This window comes from Salmo salar, chromosome 09, assembly GCF_965601325.2.
Source record: "Salmo salar chromosome 09, fSalSal1, whole genome shotgun sequence".
NCBI lineage: Eukaryota > Metazoa > Chordata > Actinopteri > Salmoniformes > Salmonidae > Salmo > Salmo salar.
This window is the reverse complement of record NC_138299.1, coordinates 132,185,056-132,206,461: the sequence shown is the minus strand read 5'-3', so window position 1 is coordinate 132,206,461 and position 21,406 is coordinate 132,185,056. Positions and strand designations below refer to the sequence as shown.

General features: G+C 45.1%; 1 protein-coding gene across 3 annotated transcripts in view; it reads left to right on the top strand.

Annotated features, from left to right (window-relative positions):
• Positions 1 to 21,406, top strand: part of LOC106612871 (tripartite motif-containing protein 2) — a 41,799-nt gene continuing 20,393 nt past the window's right edge. The window contains exons 1-4 of one of the 3 annotated variants that reach the window (XM_082956300.1): positions 1 to 171; positions 11,379 to 11,727; positions 18,461 to 18,639; positions 21,001 to 21,241. In XM_082956300.1, coding sequence (XP_082812426.1) covers positions 18,494 to 18,639; positions 21,001 to 21,241 — 387 coding nt within the window. In that variant the 5' untranslated portion in view covers positions 1 to 171; positions 11,379 to 11,727; positions 18,461 to 18,493. Of the gene's footprint in view, positions 172 to 9,400; positions 9,419 to 11,378; positions 11,728 to 18,460; positions 18,640 to 21,000; positions 21,242 to 21,406 lie in introns of those variants that run through there. The other 2 variants (XM_082956301.1, XM_045724530.2) reach the window with 2 other exon arrangements.

Here is a 21,406-nt window from a genome sequence, read left to right as displayed (position 1 = left end):
TCCCCTCAGTCTCTCGCTCCTTTTCTTCCCAAACACAGCAGACACCCTGCCCTTTTATTCCTGTCTCACCGTTCTCTCTGTGGATTCTGTTATAACACAGTAGGACTCTGACAATGGACAGCTGTGGACTTGGATGCTGACACTTCTCTCTAAGGCTGCCTGGAAATTTATGTGAGTACAATCCTCCCATTCAGCCTCTCTCTGTCTGTCTCGCTGTATTATCGGTGCTTTCTCCCCAAGCCAGCCGTAGTGCAGTGCAGTGCAATGTCCAGGATTTCTCGCTACATATGGATGCACAGAAGAGTTTGAATAATTGATTACAGTATCTCGTCTGGCATCTGTGCCTCAGTTCGGTGAATCTCAGAACAGAAACAAGCAGTGATTATTGACCACTTGGCATCTACGGCTCTGAGCTGTTGCTGTAGCTTTTCTCTTCATAAGGGGGGAAATGGCATTGTATGTGAGTGGGAAATGGCACATGCACGCACGTACACACACCTCTCCATTTTAGCTCCTGACTGCTTGCTCTGCTCATTGGCAGGTGGGCACACTACTGCAGTCGATGGGCAGGGCTCATGGCTGGATGAGGTTACTGTATTTTGGAGAATTTATCATATGTTTATCTATATATATATATATATATATATGTTGTTTCAATTGTGTATTCTGAAATTGTTATGTCATGTTTCAGTGTTACACTCTTAGAAAATAAATGTGCTAAAATGCATCTCCAGCTGTCCCCAAAGTAGAACCCCTTGAATAACCCTTTTTGGTTCCAGGTAGAACCATTATGTTTCCAGGTAGAAGCCATTTGGCTTCCATTAAGAGATTTCTATGTGGCACCCAAAAGGGTTCTACCTGGAATCAAGAAGGGTCCTGCAATGGGGACAGCTGAAGAACACTTTTGGAACCCTTTTTTTGTAAGAGTATATGTTAGGACATGATGTTGTGTTATGTTTCAGTGTTATGTAATGATGTTATGATGTCTTTCAGTGTTATGTTAGATAATGATGTTATGTTTCAGTGTTATGTAATGTAATAATATTATATGTTATGTTTCAGTGTTGTTAGGTAATGATGTTATGTTTCAGTGTTATGTTAGGTAATGGTACAGTAAGCTCATGTGAATCAGCTGATAAGGTCTATGTTCAAGTCATTCTATGGCTCTTCATTTGGCATTGTATTGCCACTGGGTGGGTTGTCTAGCTACCTCCCCTATCCTGCATCAAACATTACAGATGTCCAGGAGTGCTTTAGTCTGTTGCAGTGCTGGTTATGTTGGGTTGTTGCAGTCAGGTCTGATTAATGGTGGGAGCTGACTACAGCTAACAGCTGTTCACAGATCTGTTAGTATATTACATTGTGCACTATTAGGGGAGCTGGCCACAGCCCTGGTCTTGCTCAGAGCAGGCAGCCCTGCATGTGTGAGATCAGACATCAGCAATGATGACACAGGCCACAGTCTACCAGAGGATGGTCTGAACCTAGGCCTGGTCTGACTGGTTACAAAATGCTGTCACTACTACACTATTACTGTAGTGTTATAATGTACTGTGTACTAATACAGTATTGTGCTGTATTAATAATGTCATAAAATGAGTCTTTGCTTGTAATTCCATGCTGCTTTAGGGGAGATTAATAGACACTAAGAGAGAGAGAGAGAGAGAGAGAGAGAGAGAGAGAGAGAGAGAGAGAGAGAGAGAGAGAGAGAGAGAGAGAGAGAGAGAGAGAGAGAGAGAGAGAGAGAGAGAGAGAGAGAGAGAGAGAGAGAGAGAGAGAGAGAGAGAGAGAGAGAGAGAGAGAGAGAGAGAGAGAGAGAGAGAGAGAGAGAGAGAGAGAGAGAGAGAGAGAGAGAGAGAGAGAGAGAGAGAGAGAGAGAGAGAGAGAGAGCGCGAACACCTGTAGTTGAGTTCATGAAAGACAGTCAGTGAACATCTATGTGCTTCCTTGGGGTCATCAGAGATGTTTCAGCTGTCACTGATGTCATTTTATCACTACAGGTGGTTGGAACTGGGAAGAAAATCATTCTTCACCTTGTCTCATATCAGTCTTTTAGCCACAAGGACAGCTAGGTTAAGAGACCTATACTTCACTGAGTGAGTTAGTGTCCTCTAGGAATATGCATAGTCTGTGTTCATTTTACTGTGAAGTAAATTGATTGGTTTAAAATACACTAAAACATTTGATTTGACTTGATGTGATTTGTTGGAACGTTATTAGATAGAGTGACAGTGTTTTAAGCCTCAGGGCAGCCAGCAGGAGATTCATTCTTCTTAACTGTATTTGACCCTTACCACTATTAGTATCAACATCACAGTCCCCTTTCTCCACACATCACAGTCCCCTTTCTCCACACATCACAGTCCCCTTTCTCCACACATCACAGTCCCCTTTCTCCACACATCACAGTCCCCTTTCTCCACACATCACAGTCCCCTTTCTCCACACATCACAGTCCCCTTTCTCCACACATCACATCACAGTCCTCTTTCTACACACGTCACATCACAGTCCTCTTTCTCCGCACGTCACATCACAGTCCCCTTTCTCCGCACGTCACATCACAGTCCCCTTTCTCCGCACGTCACATCACAGTCCCCTTTCTCCGCACGTCACATCACAGTCCCCTTTCTCCACACGTCACATCACAGTCCCCTTTCTCCACACGTCACATCACAGTCCCCTTTCTCCACACGTCACATCACAGTCCCCTTTCTCCACACGTCACATCACAGTCCCCTTTCTCCACACGTCACATCACAGTCCCCTTTCTCCACACGTCACATCACAGACCCCTTTCTCCACACGTCACATCACAGTCCCCTTTCTCCACACGTCACATCACAGTCCCCTTTCTCCACACGTCACATCACAGCCCCCTTTCTCCACACGTCACATCACAGCCCCCTTTCTCCACACGTCACATCACAGCCCCCTTTCTCCACACCTCACATTACAGTCCCCTTTCTCCACACATCACATCACATCACAGTCCCCTTTCTCCACACGTCACATCGACAGTCCTCTTTCTCCACACGTCACATCACAGTCCTCTTTCTCCACACGTCACATCACAGTCCCCTTTCTCCGCATGTCACATCACAGTCCCCTTTCTCCGCACGTCACATCACAGTCCCCTTTCTCCGCACGTCACATCACAGTCCCCTTTCTCCGCACGTCACACCACAGTCCCCTTTCTCCACACATCACAGTCCCCTTTCTCCACACGTCACATCACAGTCCCCTTTCTCCACACGTCACAGTCCCCTTTCTCCACATGTCACAGTCCCCTTTCTCCACACATCACAGTTCCCCTTTCTCCACACGTCACACCACAGTCCCCTTTCTCCACACATCACAGTCCCCTTTCTATGTCGGAACATTGTTAATGTGGGAGGCAACCCGTCTGCCTAGGGAAACTAGCATTGGTCTGATTGGCTGCGTCTAGGTGAAAAGCAGCATTTAATATGCTGTTTCCGAGAGAGTGATTTTAATCTCCTATAGCATCATAACTGTCTGGTTATAGTGAGGTGCTTTGTGCTCCTCCTGACCCCTGGCTCTGAGATCATGGACTATGTCCGCATCCCAAAAGGCACCATATCCCCAATATAGTGCAATACTTTTTACCAGAGCCCTTTGAGCCCTGGTCAATAATAGTGCACTAGGGAATAGGATGCCATTTGGACACAGACAGGACTTTATTAGCCTTCTGAATTCAGAGACACTGAGCACCAGGTTCACTATCTATCTGTCTATGACTGTGCCTGTGCTGTATACAGTATTGTATACCACTGTTTTTTGTGTATGGAGTGGAGAGATGAGCTCTTTTCCATTTGAATGTGTTTAGGCTGATTGCATCTAGCCTCATTTATCCCACATGAATCAATAAACTCAAGTCATGACAACAGTATGGGCTATTTCAACTGGCACCCTATTCACTATGTATTGAACTACTTGTGGCCAGAGCTATACAGTATAGTGTATAATTTCAGACAAAGTGGGCCTCCTATGGACCCTGGTCAATAGTGCAATATATAGGGTGCCATTTGGGATGCAGAGAGAGGCTATGTCAGCGGCTATGTGAGCGACAGTAGTTAGCAGCAGATTGCAGCCTGGCTTGACAGGAGTCTGGGCAGTGGCCCGTGGCTGAGTGTGTGTGTCGACCTTTCTGAGATCTGCAGTGTGTGTGTGTGTGTGTGTGTGTGTGTGTGCTGGCGGTAGCCTCTGAAACATGCCGCATACATGGGTGTGTGTATCCAAATGAGCTGCTATTATGTTGAGGACTATGTCCTGGTGCTGAGGACTGTGTCCTGGTGCTGAGGACTGTGTCCAGGTGCTGAGGACTGTGTCCAGGTGCTGAGGACTGTGTCCAGGTGCTGAGGACTGTGTCCAGGTGCTGAGGACTGTGTCCTGGTGCAGAGGACTGTGTCCTGGTGCAGAGGACTGTGTCCTGGTGCAGAGGACTGTGTCCAGGTGCAGAGGACTGTGTCCTGGTGCTGAGGACTGTGTCCTGGTGCTGAGGACTGTGTCCAGGTGCTGAGGACTGTGTCCAGGTGCTGAGGACTGTGTCCAGGTGCTGAGGACTGTGACAGACAGGCTTCTGATGTGTCCATGTCCTCTGTCTCTCCCTCTGTGACATTAGTCAATCCACAGTCCTGTAGTGATAAGCTCTCTAACCTAAATGGTACCCAGGGCCCTGGCCAAACGTAGTGCACTACATAGGGAATAGGGTGCCATTTGGGGTGCAATCAGTGTCTTTTTTCCTGTCCACGTGCATCCAGAAACCACCTATTGGAATTGTACCCATCTTACACAATAGGAAGATCAAACAAGACAGAGCGTAATAGAGCTTTATAAAAGTATCTCTGATCCGTTATTGACTTGTTCTGAAGGGTGTGTGTATTAAAGTACTTAAAGAGACCATCCAATATCTCTTTCTGATCAAATGATCTCACTAAACAGGAATGGCTGGTGTATCCTTGTCTCTCTTAGCTTTAAGACTCAATTCCTCTTTTATTGTCGATTCTTAACCAAAGCAACTGGAGAAAGTTGGCTTTTGGAGTTGAGATACACATTTAGTGGAAAACAGACTCACTCCTATTTATCCTTAAAATGTATTTCAGTAAAATGCTGTAGTCATACACAAATGAAAAGTCCCAGATGGTTTTTGTAAAGCTCTTATTCCAGGTCAGTGTCCGTTGCACTTACAGTAAATGACATGTCAATGAAAGGTGGGATGTCATCCAGCCACATGTCTCCTTTCAGTTACATTCCGTCAGGAGGTAAGGGATGGAGACAGACAGACGTCCTCATGCAGCACCCTGACATGTAAAGACACTGGTATGAGTCCTAAATGGCACCCTATTCCTTATATAGTGCACTACTTTTGACCAGGGCTCTTGGGCTCTCTGGTCAAAGTAGTGCATAATATAGGGAATAGGGTGTCATTGGGGACGCTCCCTTGGTGCTATGCCGGTGTGCTACAGTATGTCTGCTGTATAAATGATGATCGATGGGTAGACCGAGAGGCAAGGCCTTTTCTCTAAGGTGAAATAAGTTACTCTTAAGTTACTCTTGACTATCAGCTGTACCTTCCACTTACTCATTAATAAGGTTCGTTGCTTCTCTGAGCAACCATGTACTATAAACTTGGGGTCAGCTGCGTTGACTTCACGTATTTTCAGCCTCTCTCTCTCCCTCTAAATAGGACTACAGAACAGTCCTCCAGCTCCGTAAACTAGGGGCGATTTAAATAATGTAGGAATCCAAATACTCAATTACTGTTCAGCCATGCATGACTCAAGTACTGTAGACTACAGTCTTGCGTATAATGTGTTCCCTATGTATTTCCTATAGCCTGTACAATACATCAGTGTCTGTCTACTAATGTGAAAGATGACCATATATTGGCTATTCTGTATGTTTGATGTGTTCCTTAAGTATCCCCATTCCACTACCTACTACTACTGGGTGCCCCAAGGTACTGGGTGGGGAGCGGAGAGTTAAAATGGATGGCCAGTTGTTTTGGCTTTTTACAGTATACATTATATCCCTTTTCAGGAGATATCGTTTAAAAGATTATGGTTAAGGTGAAATATCCTTGTCTTGACAGTTTTATGCATTCTTGTTTGTTTGACACATGAGCGGGGTGTCCTCATTTCTACCATAACTCGTACATTGTTACCTGGAGCCCTACTCTTTAGCAAATGTAGCCTACCTACTGTTACTCAAGTCCAGTCTCTCTGCTGTCATGCTTCCCTTTGATGACACAGACATACACTACCAGTCAAAAGTTTTAGAACACCTACTCATTCAACGGTTTTTCTTTATTTTTACTATTTTCTACATTGTAAAATATTAGTGAAGACATCAAAACTATGAAATAACACATATGGAATAATGTAGTAACCAAAAAAGTGTTAAACAAATCAAAATATATTTTATATTTGAGATTCTTCAAACTAGCCACACTTTGCCTTGATGACAGCTTTGCACACTCATGGCATTCTCTCAACCAGCCTCACCTGGAATGCCTTTCCAACAGTCTTGAAGGAGTTCCCACATATGCTGAGCACTTGTTGGCTGCTTTTCCTTCACTCTGCAGTCCGACCCATCCCAAACCATCTCAATTTGGTTGAGGTCGGGAGGTTGTGGAGGCAAGGTCATCTGATGCAGCACTCCATCACTCCTTCTTGGTCAAATAGCCCTCTGTATGTGTTATTTCATAGTTTCGATGTCTTCACTATAAAAATAAAGAAAAACCTTTGAATGAGTAGGTGTTCTAAAACTTTTGACTGGTAGTGTATCACTCCCAGTGACAAATAGGAGAAACAGACAGCCTTGCTGTCTTTCACAGAGTGTTGTGAAAATTGAATCTGGACTACTTCATTCTAAATGCTATCTAGATGATTACTGTATGATGACATGCCCACAGCAACAGATATAGCTGGAAACATAAACCAGCGTCTATATTTAGACAGCACTGTAGGCCTACAGTACAGCATAGTACATCACCAAGGGCTAATGCATCCCACATTAGGTCACTCTTCTGCTGCCCACCTCCCAGCTGACTGCTCTGCCAGACCTATGATGTACAGACAGTATAGAACTGTACAGTATCTTTACTGTATGGCTGTCTATGTTCGAGACACTGGGACCAAGGCTGTGTCTGATAAGACACCCTATTCCCTATGTAGTGCACTGGGGCTCTGGTCAAATGTAGTGCACTAGATAGCGAATGTGGTGTTATTTGAGACCCCCCCCCCCCCCCCAGGAGTTGTGTATTGTGGTGAGTCATCATCAGAGCCACTCACTGACTCCTATAGAGACCCTCTTTGCTCTGTGGGGTTTCACTTATGCAACGCTACACTTAGCAGAGAGAGAGAGTATTATTATTATTCAGGCTCAACTATTTATGTGATTCTAAGTGGAGTCTTCTGCTCTGTGAAAATGTCTGTCTACAACGGATAACATCAATTGCTATGCATTAGTCATGCAAACAGCAGTAGGCCTATATTCACTTCTTCATCCTGACATACTTACTTTCTCCCCACTCGGGTGGGGAGAAAGATGCAACAACAAAAATCTTCTTATCTTATGTGTCCCCCTGTGATTGGAAGGTTGGGGGGTTCGATCCCCGGTCGAGTTACCAAAGACTCTAAAAATGGGACTCGATGCATCTCTGCTTGGCACTCCGCATTAAGGAGATGGATTGGAGGTAAGGCCCTGCGACAGACTAGCTTCCTATCCAAAGGGGTGTACTTGTACATCATGCTGCTTCAGAAACAGGAGATTGGCACATTGGGCAGGAGCCTTTCTGGCTTGGACAGGATAAAGCCATTACCAATGCCCATCTCCTGGCCAGTTAGGGTGTGGTTGTGGTGCTCACATGGTGTGGCTTTAACACACTGTAGATGAGAGTTGACTAGACGTGTTAGTTACGTGTGAATGTGTGTGATGGTGTCATTAGAGGCTGCGATCCAGACAGTGGCCTGAGCCCAGCCCTGCAGGAAGGAGCCCATTAAGCCACTTAATGCAGAAAGAGAGTGGGTGAGATACGAACATAGAAGGTATGACTGGGTCTCAAAGATAATTTGGGGCTCCCCTCCCTCCAAAGCATGACTAGAACACCTCTCACACAGAAATCTATACTGACATCATGCTGACATTAAAGGCAGTATGACAGGGTTCTTAGGTGAGAATTACTGTAGACATGTATCACTCCTCACTGGATTAATCAGAATTAAATCAGGTCTGACTGTGGTTATTATCTGATATGGATCTGTGTCCCAAATGGCTCCCTATTCCCTTTATAGTGCAATGCATGACAGGACGGGAAGGAATCTGAGTCTGTCTCCATTGTGGAACAAAATCACTTTCTGTTGTTTTCCTTTTCTCTCCATGTATAAACTGTCAATCACATTTTGGTATTTTAATATATGATTGAGGGTTACATACAGTGTTGAAAAAACCCTTTCAGGCTCTCTGAAACTAATTCACCTTTCTGTGTGAGGTTACAATTATGTGTAAACCTTGGCTTAAGAATCTCCTTTTCACATCCACTGTTATATCTGCCATTCAACCTTTTTCCACGGACTTGTCAGAGTGCATTATTGGACAAAGCTGTTGTCTGGTGAACACTGTTTTTTTAAGACAGATCCTCTTTCTGTGGCGAAGCAAGTGGGAGGAACTGGGAGGGAGCTGCCCGGGGGAGTGTATGTGAAGGGAGGGGAGGGGAGGTAGACTGCCGCAGGCCTAGTGTTGCGACTAGCGAACATACAGAGAGATAGAGGAGGGAAGACTGCTGCAGGCTTAGTGTAGCAACTAGCCAGCACACACACACACAGAGTGAGAGGGGAGGAGCCTGAAAGGTTTGGCTTGCACCCCTCTGATGTCACTGTTCAGCTGCTACCATTCAGCTGCTGAGCGGAGAGGGAGGGGGCAACAGAGGGAGAGAGGGAAGGGGCTTTGGCTCGAGAGGAAGGGAGAGAGGGGCTGGGGGTGTGGGGGGAGAGTGAAGGGGATCTGATGAGATTCTTAGTCACTGGATATTGTAATCGCTGGGCAGGAAAAAACTATGGGCCCTATAGCCTAGCATGCTGCTTCTGCTGCTGGCTGAGAACACCTCCAACTGTAAGGCACCCTATTCCCTACATAGTGCACTACTTTTAACAAAAGTAGTGCAAAGTAGTGCACTATGTATGGAATAGGGTGCCATTTGGGAGGCAAAATAAGAATGTCTAACGCTTGGCTAGTTGCTGAGATCCTACTGCTACTACTTCTGGGGTGGTTTAGAAAAGAGGGGGAAAGAGGGAGGAGAGAGAATGAGAGCGCTGAAAGCAGAAGGAATGTCATTGTTAGAGCTGCTCTCATCAGTAAAGACAGCTGCCTCTGGTTGGTCTGAGGGAGGCTACAGCAGGTTAGCTCACCCTACTCTATCTCTCTCTCTCTGTATAGAACTAGTTCCCTGCATATTTCTCTCTCTCTGTATAGAAGCTAGCTCCCTGCGTATTTCTCTCTCTCTCTCTCTCTCTCTCTCTCTCTCTCTCTCTCTCTCTCTGTATAAAAGCTAGCTCCCTGTGTATTTCTCTCTCGCTCTCTCTCTCTCTCTCTCTCTCTGTATAAAAGCTAGCTCCCTGCGTATTTCTCTCTCTCTCTCTGTATAAAAGCTAGCTCCCTGCGTATTTCTCTCTCTCTCTCTCTCTCTCTCTCTCTCTCTCTCTCTGTCTCTCTCTCTGTGTAGAAGCTAGCTCCCTCCGTATTTCTCTCTCTCTCTCTGTAGAAGCTAGTTCCCTGCGTATTTCTCTCTTTCTCTCTCTCTCTCTCTATAGAAGCTAGCTCCCTGTGCATTTCTCTCTCTCTCTCTCTGTATAGAAGCTAGCTCCCTATGTATTTCTCTCTCTCGCTTTGTAGAAGTTAGCTCCCTGCATATTTCTCTCTCTGTATAGAAGCTAGCTCCCTGCGTATTTCTCTCTCTCTCTCTCTGTATAGAAACTAGCTCCCTGTGTATTTCTCTCTCTCTCTGTAGAAGCTAGCTCCCTGTGTATTTCTCTCTCTCTCTCTCTCTCTCTCTCTCTCTCTCTCTCTCTCTCTCTCTCTCTCTCTCTCTCTCTCTAGAAGCTAGCTCCCTACGTATTTCTCTCTCTAGAAGCTAGCTCCCTACGTATTTCTCTCTCTCGCTTTGTAGAAGCTAGCTCCCTACGTATTTCTCTCTCTCGCTTTGTAGAAGCTAGCTCCCTACGTATTTCTCTCTCTCTCGCTTTGTAGAAGCTAGCTCCCTGCGTATTTCTCTCTCTCTCTCTCTCTCTCTGTAGAAGCTAGCTCCCTGCGTATTTCTCTCTCTCTGTAGAAGCTAGCTTCCTGTGTATTTCTCTCTCTTTGTGTAGAAGCTAGCTCCCTGCGCATTTCTCTCTCTGTAGAAGCTAGCTCCCTGCATATTTCTCTCTCTCTCTCTCTCTCTGTAGAAGTTAGCCCCCTGCGTATTTCTCTCTCTCTCTCTGTAGAAGCTAGCTCCCTGCGTATTTCTCTCTCTCTGTAGAAGCTAGCTCCCTGCGCATTTCTCTCTCTCTCTGTAGAAGCTAGCTCCCTGCGCATTTCTCTCTCTGTAGAAGTTAGCTCCCTGCGTATTTCTCTCGCTGTAGAAGTGAGCCCCCTGCGTATTTCTCTCTCTCTCTCTGTAGAAGCTAGCTCCCTGCGCATTTATCTCTCTGTAGAAGCTAGCTCCCTGCGCATTTCTCTCTCTGTAGAAGCTAGCTCCCTGCATATTTCTCTCTTTTTGTAGAAGTTAGCTCCCTGCGTATTTCTCTCTCTCTCTCTCTGTAGAAGCTAGCTCCCTGCGCATTTCTCTCTCTGTAGAAGCTAGCTCCCTGCATATTTCTCTCTTTCTCTCTCTCTGTAGAAGTTAGTTCCCTGCATATTTCTCTCTCTCTCTGTAGAAGTTAGTTCCCTGCATATTTCTCTCTCTCTCTCTCTCTGTAGAAGTTAGTTCCCTGCGTATTTCTCTCTCTCTCTCTGTAGAAGCTAGCTCCCTGCATATTTATCTCTCTCTGTAGAAGCTAGCTCCCTGCGTATTTCTCTCTCTCTCTGTAGAAGCTAGCTCCCTGCACATTTCTCTCTCTCTCTCTCTCGCTCTGTGTAGAAGCTAGCTCCCTGCGTATTTCTCTGTCTAGAAGCTAGCTCATCTACTCTTTCTGTGTGTATAGAAGCTCCTTACCACTATACTAATGTTACTTGCAGGCAGGCCTCTCAGAGCTACTGGTATTCCGCTCTCCTCTGGACCAGCTGGGAGTCAGGCAGGAGGCAGTACAGGGGAAGGAACCAGGGAGGAATTTGGGGAGTGCCATTTTAAGGTTTCCTATATTTTCTCCTTCCTCTTTCAGCACCAGAACAACACAACAGAGACAGGAGCTAACTGGCTGTAGCTACAGTGAAACTGTACTGTGTCAAGTGATCAGAGGAGAGAGAAAACGACAGCCAGGAGGAAGGACAGAAAGAGGGGGTAAAGAAGGAGGGAATCCCAGCGTTCATTGTGGTCTGTTTGTGAACAGAGTGGTCTGCTGGTGTTCTGCTCCATCAGAGGAGAGGAGAGGAGATTGAGTGATCAGTTGAATTGAAGTGTCTCTGAGGAGAGATTACCGACTGAGCCTCAGCCAAGCCCAGCACATGAAAGATGAGTCCAGACTGAGGGCAGATAGCCTACAGGCTGTGGTGGTGGTGAATATGTGAAAGGTGAGTGGATGTTTCTCTCTAAGGGAAGACTTGCATTTCCTCCTCAAGCTAATGCATATGCATTAGCTCAACAGAATAACACAGGCTTGTATTCACATTCATTCTCTGGGTTAGTTGTACAGGGCTGTGGTGGTGAAGAAGTGAAGGTTGAAGCATAGCGAATAGAGATCCTATAATTCATTAGAGGGGAAATTGGCTTCCTAGCAACATGACTAAAAATGCAAGTCTATGACATCATCCACTCTAGTGAATTCTAGGATATCTATGGGTTGATGTTTCTCACATGTCAGGGAGTTTCCCCCTGTCTCTGTATTCCATTCTCTGGATTCGTTTTTATCTAAGTAATTCACAGGCATGGCCTGAAACTATGTACCATGATATTAACACAAGCTACCATATTTCCTTTTTTAACGCATCATATTTTCTCCAGAATTGGCTGTTTGTGGTTACATTCTTAGATAGAACCTAAAAGGGTTATTTGCCTATCCCAAATAGGAGAACCCATAAAATACCATTTTTTTTTGTAAGAATGTAGAAGGTTAAGAGGATAGAGTTGTGATGCAGTATTTCCTGCCCTCCGTTAATACGTTATTTTAGACAGTGTGGACATTGTTCTCTTATCAGGCCTGATCCTGATAAATCCCCACAGATTTAAGGCCGGTGTTCTTTTGTTTCATACTGCTTTCTAGCCATGGGAACCTGCCAAGTTGTATCACACGGTCATGCTGAGTCCCAAATGGCACTCTATGGGGCCTGGTCAGAAGTAGTGCACTGTATATGGAATAGGGTACCATTTGAGATGCAGTTTATGAATACCTGCTATGGGCTCTTTGTGTAGGCAACACAAATATCAGTGTTGTAACATCATTTCAAAAGTCATTTCAACCTGCTTGTTTTAAACATGATCTATACATAATCTTAGGTGTTACTGACAAAAATGTATTTGTGTTCATATTGTGCAGAGAAGACAATCAACACTGCATAACAGGTTATATCATCTAAGAGTCTAGTGAGTCATAAAAGGATTTGCTATTTCATGTTACAGTAGAATATAAAACTTCTGAGAATAGGGCCTAACCGTGGATGACATAACTTTAACAAATAGCTTATGAGTGCTACTGCATAAAGACATATTTATTACCAAACCTAATATAGAAGAATAATAGAACAAACTTAGAAGAATAAGACAAAGATTTTACATATGATGCTAAAATGAAGTGTCAAGGTTATGGAAAGTTTTGCAGCTAGTGGGTGGATGTGGAGCTTGGGGTGGGAGTGTGGCTAGTGGGGGACACTGGGCTGATATGTGTTACAGTAGTACTGTAGCACTGGGTCTGATGAAGCTGTGGGTAGGGCTGTGGGTGGTAGTAGCAGTGTGTTGTAGCACTGGGTTGATAGTAGCAAGCCTTCCTCTTTCCTCTCTGCAGCATCTATAATAAGGCCTATCTGTATCAGGGCCTCAGAGTGGCACGTGGCTGGTGTCACAATGATCTGCTCCAGGCCATGCTGTGGCTCAGGCTCTGCTCTGTCCTGCTCCTGAGAATACAGCTTGCCTGCCTGAATACAGACAAGGCCTATAGCCTGGCTCAGTGGCTCTAAGCATTATAATAATAATAATAATAATAATAAATAACTCTATGGGCTGGCTCTCAGAAGACAAAGACCATACAGCATCTAACAAGTAGCCAACCCAAAACATGTTATATATAGGCTAATATGAGGTATCTACAGATTGTGAGAAACAGCTGCTTGATTAGTGAATGTGCATTGACCATGTTAGAGCAGTATATCGATGTACAATTGTCACTAATAGTGCCACTTCATGGCAGGATGTTGGTGATGTCAAATCAAATTGTATTAATCACATGCGCCGAATACAACAGGTGTAGACCTTACAGTGAAATGCTTACTTACGAGACCCTAACCAACAATGCAGTTTACAAAAATACGGATAAGAATAAGAAATAAAACTAACAAGTAGTTAAAGAGCAGCAGTAAAATAACCATAGCGGGACTATATACAGGGGGGTACAGAGTCAATGTGCAGGGGCACTGGTTAGTTGAGGTAATATGTACATGTAGGTAGAGTTATTAAAGTGACTGCATAGATGATAACAACAGAGAGTAGCAGTGGTGTAAAAGAGGGGGACAATGCAAATAGTCTGGGTAGCTATTTGGTTAGATGTTCAGGAGTCTTATGGCTTGGGGGTAGAAGCTGTTTTATAAGCCTCTTGGACCTAGACTTGGTGCTCCGGTACTGCTTGCCGTGTGGTAGCAGAGAGAACAGTCTATGACTAGGGTAGCTGGAGTCTTTCTTTAGGGCCTTCCTCTGACACCACCTGGTACAGAGGTCCTGGATGGCAGGAAGCTTGGCCACAGTGATGTACTGGGCCGTTCGCACTACCCTCTGTAGTGCCTTGCGGTCGGAGGCCGAGCAGTTGCCATACCAGTCAGGATGCTCTCGATGGTGCAGCTGTAAAACCTTTTGAGGATCTGAGGACCCATGCCAAATCTTTTCAGTCTCCTGAGGGGGAATAGGTTTTGTCATGCCCTCTTCACGACTGTCTTGATGTGCTTGGACCATGTTAGTTTGATGGTGATGTAGACGCCAAGGAACTTGATGCTCTCAACCTGCTCCATTGTAGCCCCGTCAATGAGAATGGGGGCGTGCTCGGTCCACAATCATCTCCTTTGTCTTGATCACATTGAGGGAGAGGTTGTTGTCCTGGCACCACACTGCCAGGTCTTTGACCTCCTCCCTATAGGCTGTCTTGTCGTTGTCAGTGATCAGGCCTACGACTGTTGTGTCATCAGCAAACTTAATGTGGTGTTGGAGTCATGCCTGGCCATGCAGTCATGAGGAAACAAGGAGTACAGGAGGGGACTGAGCACGCACCCCTGAGGGGCCCCTGTGTTGAGGATTAGTGTGGCGGATGTGTTGTTACTTACCCTTACCACCTTGGGGCGGCCCGTCAGGAAGTCCAGGATCCAGATGCAGAGGGAGGTGTTTAGTCCCAGTGTCCTTAGCTTATTGATGAGCTTTGAGGGCACTAGGGTGTTGAACGCTGAGTTGTAGTCAATGAATAGCATTCTCACATAGGTTTTCATTTTGCCCAGGTGGGAAAGGGCAGTGTGGAGTGCAATAGAGATTGCATCATCTGTGGATCTGTTGGGGCGGAATGCAAATTGGAGTGGGTCTAGGGTTTCTGGAATAATGGTGTTGTGAGCCATGACCAGCCTTTCAAAACACTTCATGGCTACAGACGTGAGTACTACGGGTTGGTAGTCATTTAGTCAGGTTACCTTAGTGTTCTTGGGCACAGGCACTGTGGTGGTCTGCTTAAAACATGTTGGTATTACAGACTCGGACAGGGAGAGGTGGAAAATGTCAGTGAAGACACTTGCCAGTTGGTCAGCGCATGCTCGAAGTACATGTCCTGTTAATCCATCTGGCCCTGCGGCCTTGCGAATGTTGACCTGTTTAAAGGTCTTATTCACATCGGCTGCGTGATCACACAGTCTTCCGGAACAGCTGGTGCTCTCATGCATGTTTCAGTTTTATTTTCCTCGAAGCAAGCATAGAAGTAGTTTAACTCGTCTGGTAGGCTCGTGTCACTGGGCAGCTCTTGGCTGTGCCTCCCTTTGTAGTCGTTAATGGTTTGCAAGCCCTGCAACATCCGAAGAGCGTCAGTCGGTGTAGTACAATTCGATCTTAGTCCTGTATTAACGCTTTGCTAGTTTGATGGTTCTTCGGAGGGCATAGCCGGATTTCTTATAAGCGTCCGGGTTAGTGTCCCGCTCCTTGAAACGGCAGCTCTAGTCATTAGCTCAGTGCGGATGTTGCCTGTAATCCATGGCTTCTGGTTGGGGTATGTACATACGGTCACTGTGGGGACGACGTCAACGATGCACTTATTGATGAAGCCAATGACTGATGTGGTGTTCTCCTCAGTGCCATCGGAGGAATCCCGGAAGATATTCCAGTCTGTGCTAGCAAAACAGTACTATAGCTTAGCATCTGCTTCATCTGACCACTTTTTTTATTGATCTAGTGCTTCCTGCTTAAATTGTTGCTTGTAAGCAGGAAGCAGGAATCAGGAGAATAGGATTATGGTCAGATTTGCCAAATGGAGGGCGAGGGAGAGCTTTGTATGTGTCTCTGTGTGTGGAGTAAAGGTGGTCCAGAGTTTTCGTCCTGATGCTGATAGAAATTTGGTAAAATGGATTTAAGTTTTCCTGCATTAAAGTCCCCGGCTACTAGGAATGCCGCCTCTGGGTGAGCGTTTTCTTGTTTGCTTATGGAGGAATACAGCTCATTCAATGCTATCTTCGTGCCAGCCTCAGTCTGTGGAGGTATGTAAACAACTGCGAAAAATACAGAGAAACTCTCTAGGTAGATAGTATGGTCTACAGCTTATCATGAGATACTCTACCTCAGGCGAGCAATAGCTCGAGACTTCCTTAGATGTCGTGCACCAGCTGTTATTTACAAAAATACATAGTCTGCCATCCCTTGTCTTACAAGACGTCACTGTTGTATCCTGCCGGTACAGTGTATAATCAGCCAGCTGTATGTTGATAGTGTCGTCGTTCAGCCACGACTCCGTGAAGCATAAGATTTTCTACGCCCCCTCTTCATGCAAATCCCGGGGATCTGGGCCTGTTCCCGAGAAGCAGTATATCTATCATTCGCATTGGGCTCGTCAGACTCGTTAAAGGAAAAAAAGGATTCTGCCAGTCCGTGGTGAGTAATCACAGTCCTGATGTCCAGAAATTATTTTTGGTCACAAGAGACGGTAGCGGCAACATTATGTACAAAATAAGTTACAAACAACGAAATAAACTGAAAAAACCCCACAATCGGTTGGGGACACGTAGAATGTCAGTCTTCTTCTCCGGCCCCATTTTACATGATGTAGGGGTTAATCTGTGTTCTATATGACAGATGTACAGCATGTCATCATCATGGCATCTCTACACTGTTAATCTGTGTTCATATAGACAGTACAGCATGGCATCTCTACACTGTTAATCTGGAGTTGACCCACTGATACAAATCATTGTAATGCCAGCTCTGTAATGCCAGCTCCTATCAACATCATTACTGTCTGTTGGCCTGCCAAAACTACTGATTTGTCATTTTACTATACTCTAAAAATGTCATATACAAATACAAAAAATGAAGTTAATGGTTAGTGTTCGAAATGGCACCATATTCCCTACATAGTGCAATAGGACCTGATCAAAAGTAGTGCACTATAAAGGGATTATGGTACCATTTTGGACTTAGGCATGTTCTATTGTTACCTCTGTAACACACACCTCTGAGTTTGAGTGAAATTGTTAATTTCCTCACACTGGGGGATGAATGTATGACTGCTGCTGCTGGTGTGCATAATTCGATTGTCTTTGAGCTGAGCCCTGTGGCCCTGTGGCCCTGCAGTCGTAATCACATGGATCCAATTGTCTCCCCAGTCATTAAGTCATGAAGCAGTTCAGTAATATTACCTTAGTTATTACCTTAGTCCCCCTGAGGGAGCTGGAGTCTGTTTGTGGAGAGGAGGACAAAGAGACTGTCTGGAAGAGGGATAACTGGGCCCAAAATGTGTCTTCTCCAGCAGGTGGCGTTTTTTCATTTTTTACACTCACCAAGCGAGGAGTGTATAAATGTGTTATTTTTCAAAAATGTAACCTTCATGTAACTAGGCAAGTCAGTTAAGAACAAATTCTTATCTGCAATGATGACCGACCGGGGAACAGTGGGTTATCTGCCTTGTTCATGAGATTGTGTCAAAAATATTGAATGGCTTATTTGCGACTTGTGGCTTATTTGATGGAATAGAAGTTTCATAATGATTAGGTTGTTACGAGTGTACGAATAGAAGTAGGACGCGTGACATCTTGGCAACCTTGACAAAAACGTATGAGGTGTTAAATCAGAATTGTGCTTAGTCGTCGCTAGTTACCACAGCCACAAAGTCTTAAACCCACCTATTTCTACAATGTATCTTCTTAAAATGTGATTTTAAACCTAACCCTAACCACACTGCTAACCTTATGCCTAATCCTACCCTTAAATTAAAACCAAAAAGCACATTTTTCTTCTCATGAATTTTTACAAGAGACAATTTGACTTTGTGGCTGTGGTAACTAGTGGAAACCGTTGTGACCATTGTTCACACACGTATACCCTCTCATTGGCTAGAATAGTCCCACCTGATTTTGCCTCCTCCGTACTGCCTTCCATTTTTAAATACATTTATTTTCATTGTTAGAGCGGCCACTAGTGTAGCTGGTCCATATAAGGGATCATCTGTGTTTATATGATAGGGTTGGATAAACTAGGAGAGCACCCTTTACTTTGTCTCCTGATGAAGATGCCAATGTTTCTTGACATCAAGTCATTCTTCTATACGATGACACGACGCCCTCTTCCTGCTGTGAAGCCATGAACTGGTAGTGATCCTGTTCTCCCTTCCTATGGTCAGCTGGGGCCTCCTCTTTCTCCATAGTTGTATTCTGATTCTCTATTAATTCACTCTCTGTCATGGATTTAAAGGGAATTAACTTGAAAAGTGGTGTAAACTCCCTCTAGCCAATGCTTTCACCAATCCAATGTCTCGACAATATGAAGAAAATTAAGCAAGGATACACTCTAGGGAAAAGAGTCTGAATTCGTAACACAGCTTGTGTGTCAGTGCTCTCACCCGCTCATCTCGCTCTCTCTCTCCAGGTGAAGAGGTGCTTGTGCTCCCTCTCCCTGTGAATGTCTGTCACCATGGCGAAGCGTGAGACGGGCAGCACCAGCCCAGTGGTCCGGCAGATAGACAAACAGTTCCTGGTCTGCAGCATCTGTCTGGACCACTACCACAACCCTAAAGTCCTGCCCTGCCTACACACCTTCTGTGAGAAGTAAGTCTCTACCATACACCCTACACCTAACCACTACCACAACCCTAAAGTCCTGTCCTGCCCTGTGTATATATATGTATGTATGTATGTATGTATGTATGTATGTATGTATGTATGTATGTATGTATGTATGTATGTATGTATGTATGTATGTATGTATGTATGTATGTATGTATGTATGTATGTATGTATGTATGTATGTATGTATGTATGTATGTATGTATGTATGTATGTATGTATGTATGTATGTATGTATGTATGTATGTATGTATGTATGTATGTATGTATGTATACTATTTGTTTTAATCAAATCCACTATATTCACTGAGCTTGTCCTTTAAGCACACAGTTTGATTAAATAATTAAGACACACAAATGACTAGAGGGAGTCTGACCAGCAGTTGATTTGATTGCACTGGGCCTGGCTCAGACTTGCTGCGTGCACTGTGTTAAAAAATAGATAGAAAAGAAATAGACAGACAGTGACTGTGGGACTAGCACCCGTTGTCTCTCTCTCCTTGCTGTAGCGACCACCACAGTGTTTATCGCACTGTCCGTGTTGCTGAAGCTGCAACATAATTACAGCCAATTCTAACTGAAAAGTTACGTTACTGAAATCCCTCATTTGTTTAGGAAAAACATCCCCTGTTCCCTCAACCCTTGCTCTCTTTATGTGACACATGTATGCATCCCATGCATGTGACCAATAGGGCCTGACCTATAGCATATCATAATCACATCAATGAATTGGTTATAACAAACTGGGAGCACCGTTACAGCAAAATGGACGTGACAAATAAACTCGAAACGGGGTAATGTTTAGGCTACTGGTTGCTCATGAGGTAAAGGGGAAGTCAGATGTGTGGAATAAAGTTGACTAGTTGTGGAATTACATTTTTTTAATTGAACCTTTATTTAACTAGGCAAGTCTGTTAAAACTTCTTCGGGATCGGTGTCCCGTCCACGGGACGGTTGAGCTAACGTAGGCTAATACGACTAGTATGAGGTTGGAAGTAATAAGAACATTTCCCAGGACATAGACATATCTGATATTGGCAGAAAACTTACATTTTTGTTAATCTAACTGCACTGTCCAATTTACAGTAGCTATTACAGTGAACGAATACCATGCTATTAAGTCAGGATTCCTATTTGACTCAGCCATGCCTCCTTGCCCATCCAACATTTCCTCATCTCCCACCCCTTCTAATGCGACTATCCCCGATGCTTCTCCCTCTTTTTCCCCTGCCCCGCTACAAAGTTTCTCCCTGCAGGCAGTCACTGAGTCAGTGGTGCTAAAGGAGCTCCTTAAACTTGACCCCAAAAAACATCTGGGTCAGACCATTTCTTCTTTAAGGTTGCTGCCCCTATTATCGCCAAGTCTGTCTCTCCTTTCTGGGGAGATTCCCATTGCTTGGAAGGCAGCCATGGTTCGTCCTTTATTTAAAGGGGAAGATCAAGCTGATCCTAACTGTTTTCTATTTTGCCCTGTTTATCAAAAGTGTTGGAAAAACTTGTCAATAATCAACTGACTGGCTTTCTTGATGTCTATAGTATTCTCTCGGGTATGCAATAATGAGTTGTTGAACTAGGTCAGGGCACAAGGTAATGGTTTGAGAGAGAGAATTCTTACAGCATAAAGTCATGAGAGTCAAATATGTGTTACAGCATAAAGTCATGAGAGAGTCATATGTGTTACAGCATAAAGTCAGAGAGGGTACTGGTACTGTATGCTAGGGATCTCCTTAGCAGCTTGGCTTCCCTGTGACTTAAGGTGACAGGCAGCCTCTCCAGGCCTGGTGGAGGGAGAGCAGGGTGCATTCTCCTGAGGGTGCCTCAGTACTGCTGTTTCACCCATCTCACCAGACATTCACAGGGGGAGGAGGGACCACACGCCCCTCTTCACCTGGAGAGACAGAGAGAGATGGAGGAAGAGAGGTGACCGAAGGGAGAACACAGAGGAGTTGGCACAGTCCACAGTGATGCTGCCAGCTAGCAGCTCTTTCCACCCCTGCTACCCTCACTTGACAGGAATGCCCTCATCTGCCTGAGCGAGCTCTGCTCTGCGCTCTCCATATTGCCTGACACAGCTCGCTGACGTCTGCACTGTCCTCTGCACTGTCCTCTGCCCTGTCTGTTCTGTTCACATCATCTTCAGGAAAGGCTACTGGCCTACTGAGCAGGCATATTACATGCACTGCCTGTAGTAGGCTGCACTGTTATAAGATCCTTGACTTGATGCTTTGTATTGGCGCCAATTGTTGAAAGGGTTGACATTTGTCTAAATGTAATGAACCATAACCATCAACTTGACATGGTTTATAACAAGCCATCCCTGTTGTTCTCTCCTGTCTTTTCCAGATGCCTACAGAACTACATCCCCCCTCAGTCTCTGACACTATCGTGTCCAGTGTGTCGTCAGACTTCCATCCTGCCAGAGAAGGGCGTGGCCGCGCTGCAGAACAACTTCTTCATAACCAACCTGATGGAGGTGCTGCAGAGGGACCCAGAGTGTTCTCCTCCAGAGGCCTGCAGTGTGCTGGAGTCAGTCAGTGCTGCTGCCGCCTGCCAGCCACTCTCCTGCCCAAACCACGAGGGCAAGGTAGGCTTCTATTACCCCTCTACTGCCCCATCTACCCCTCTACTGCCCCTCTGCTGCAACTCTCCTGCCCCAACAAAGCGGGAAAGGTCGGCTTCAGTCTGGCATCTAATTGATGATACATTGGTGTCACTGACTGATAGTGAACACAACTGATTTTAGATCTGG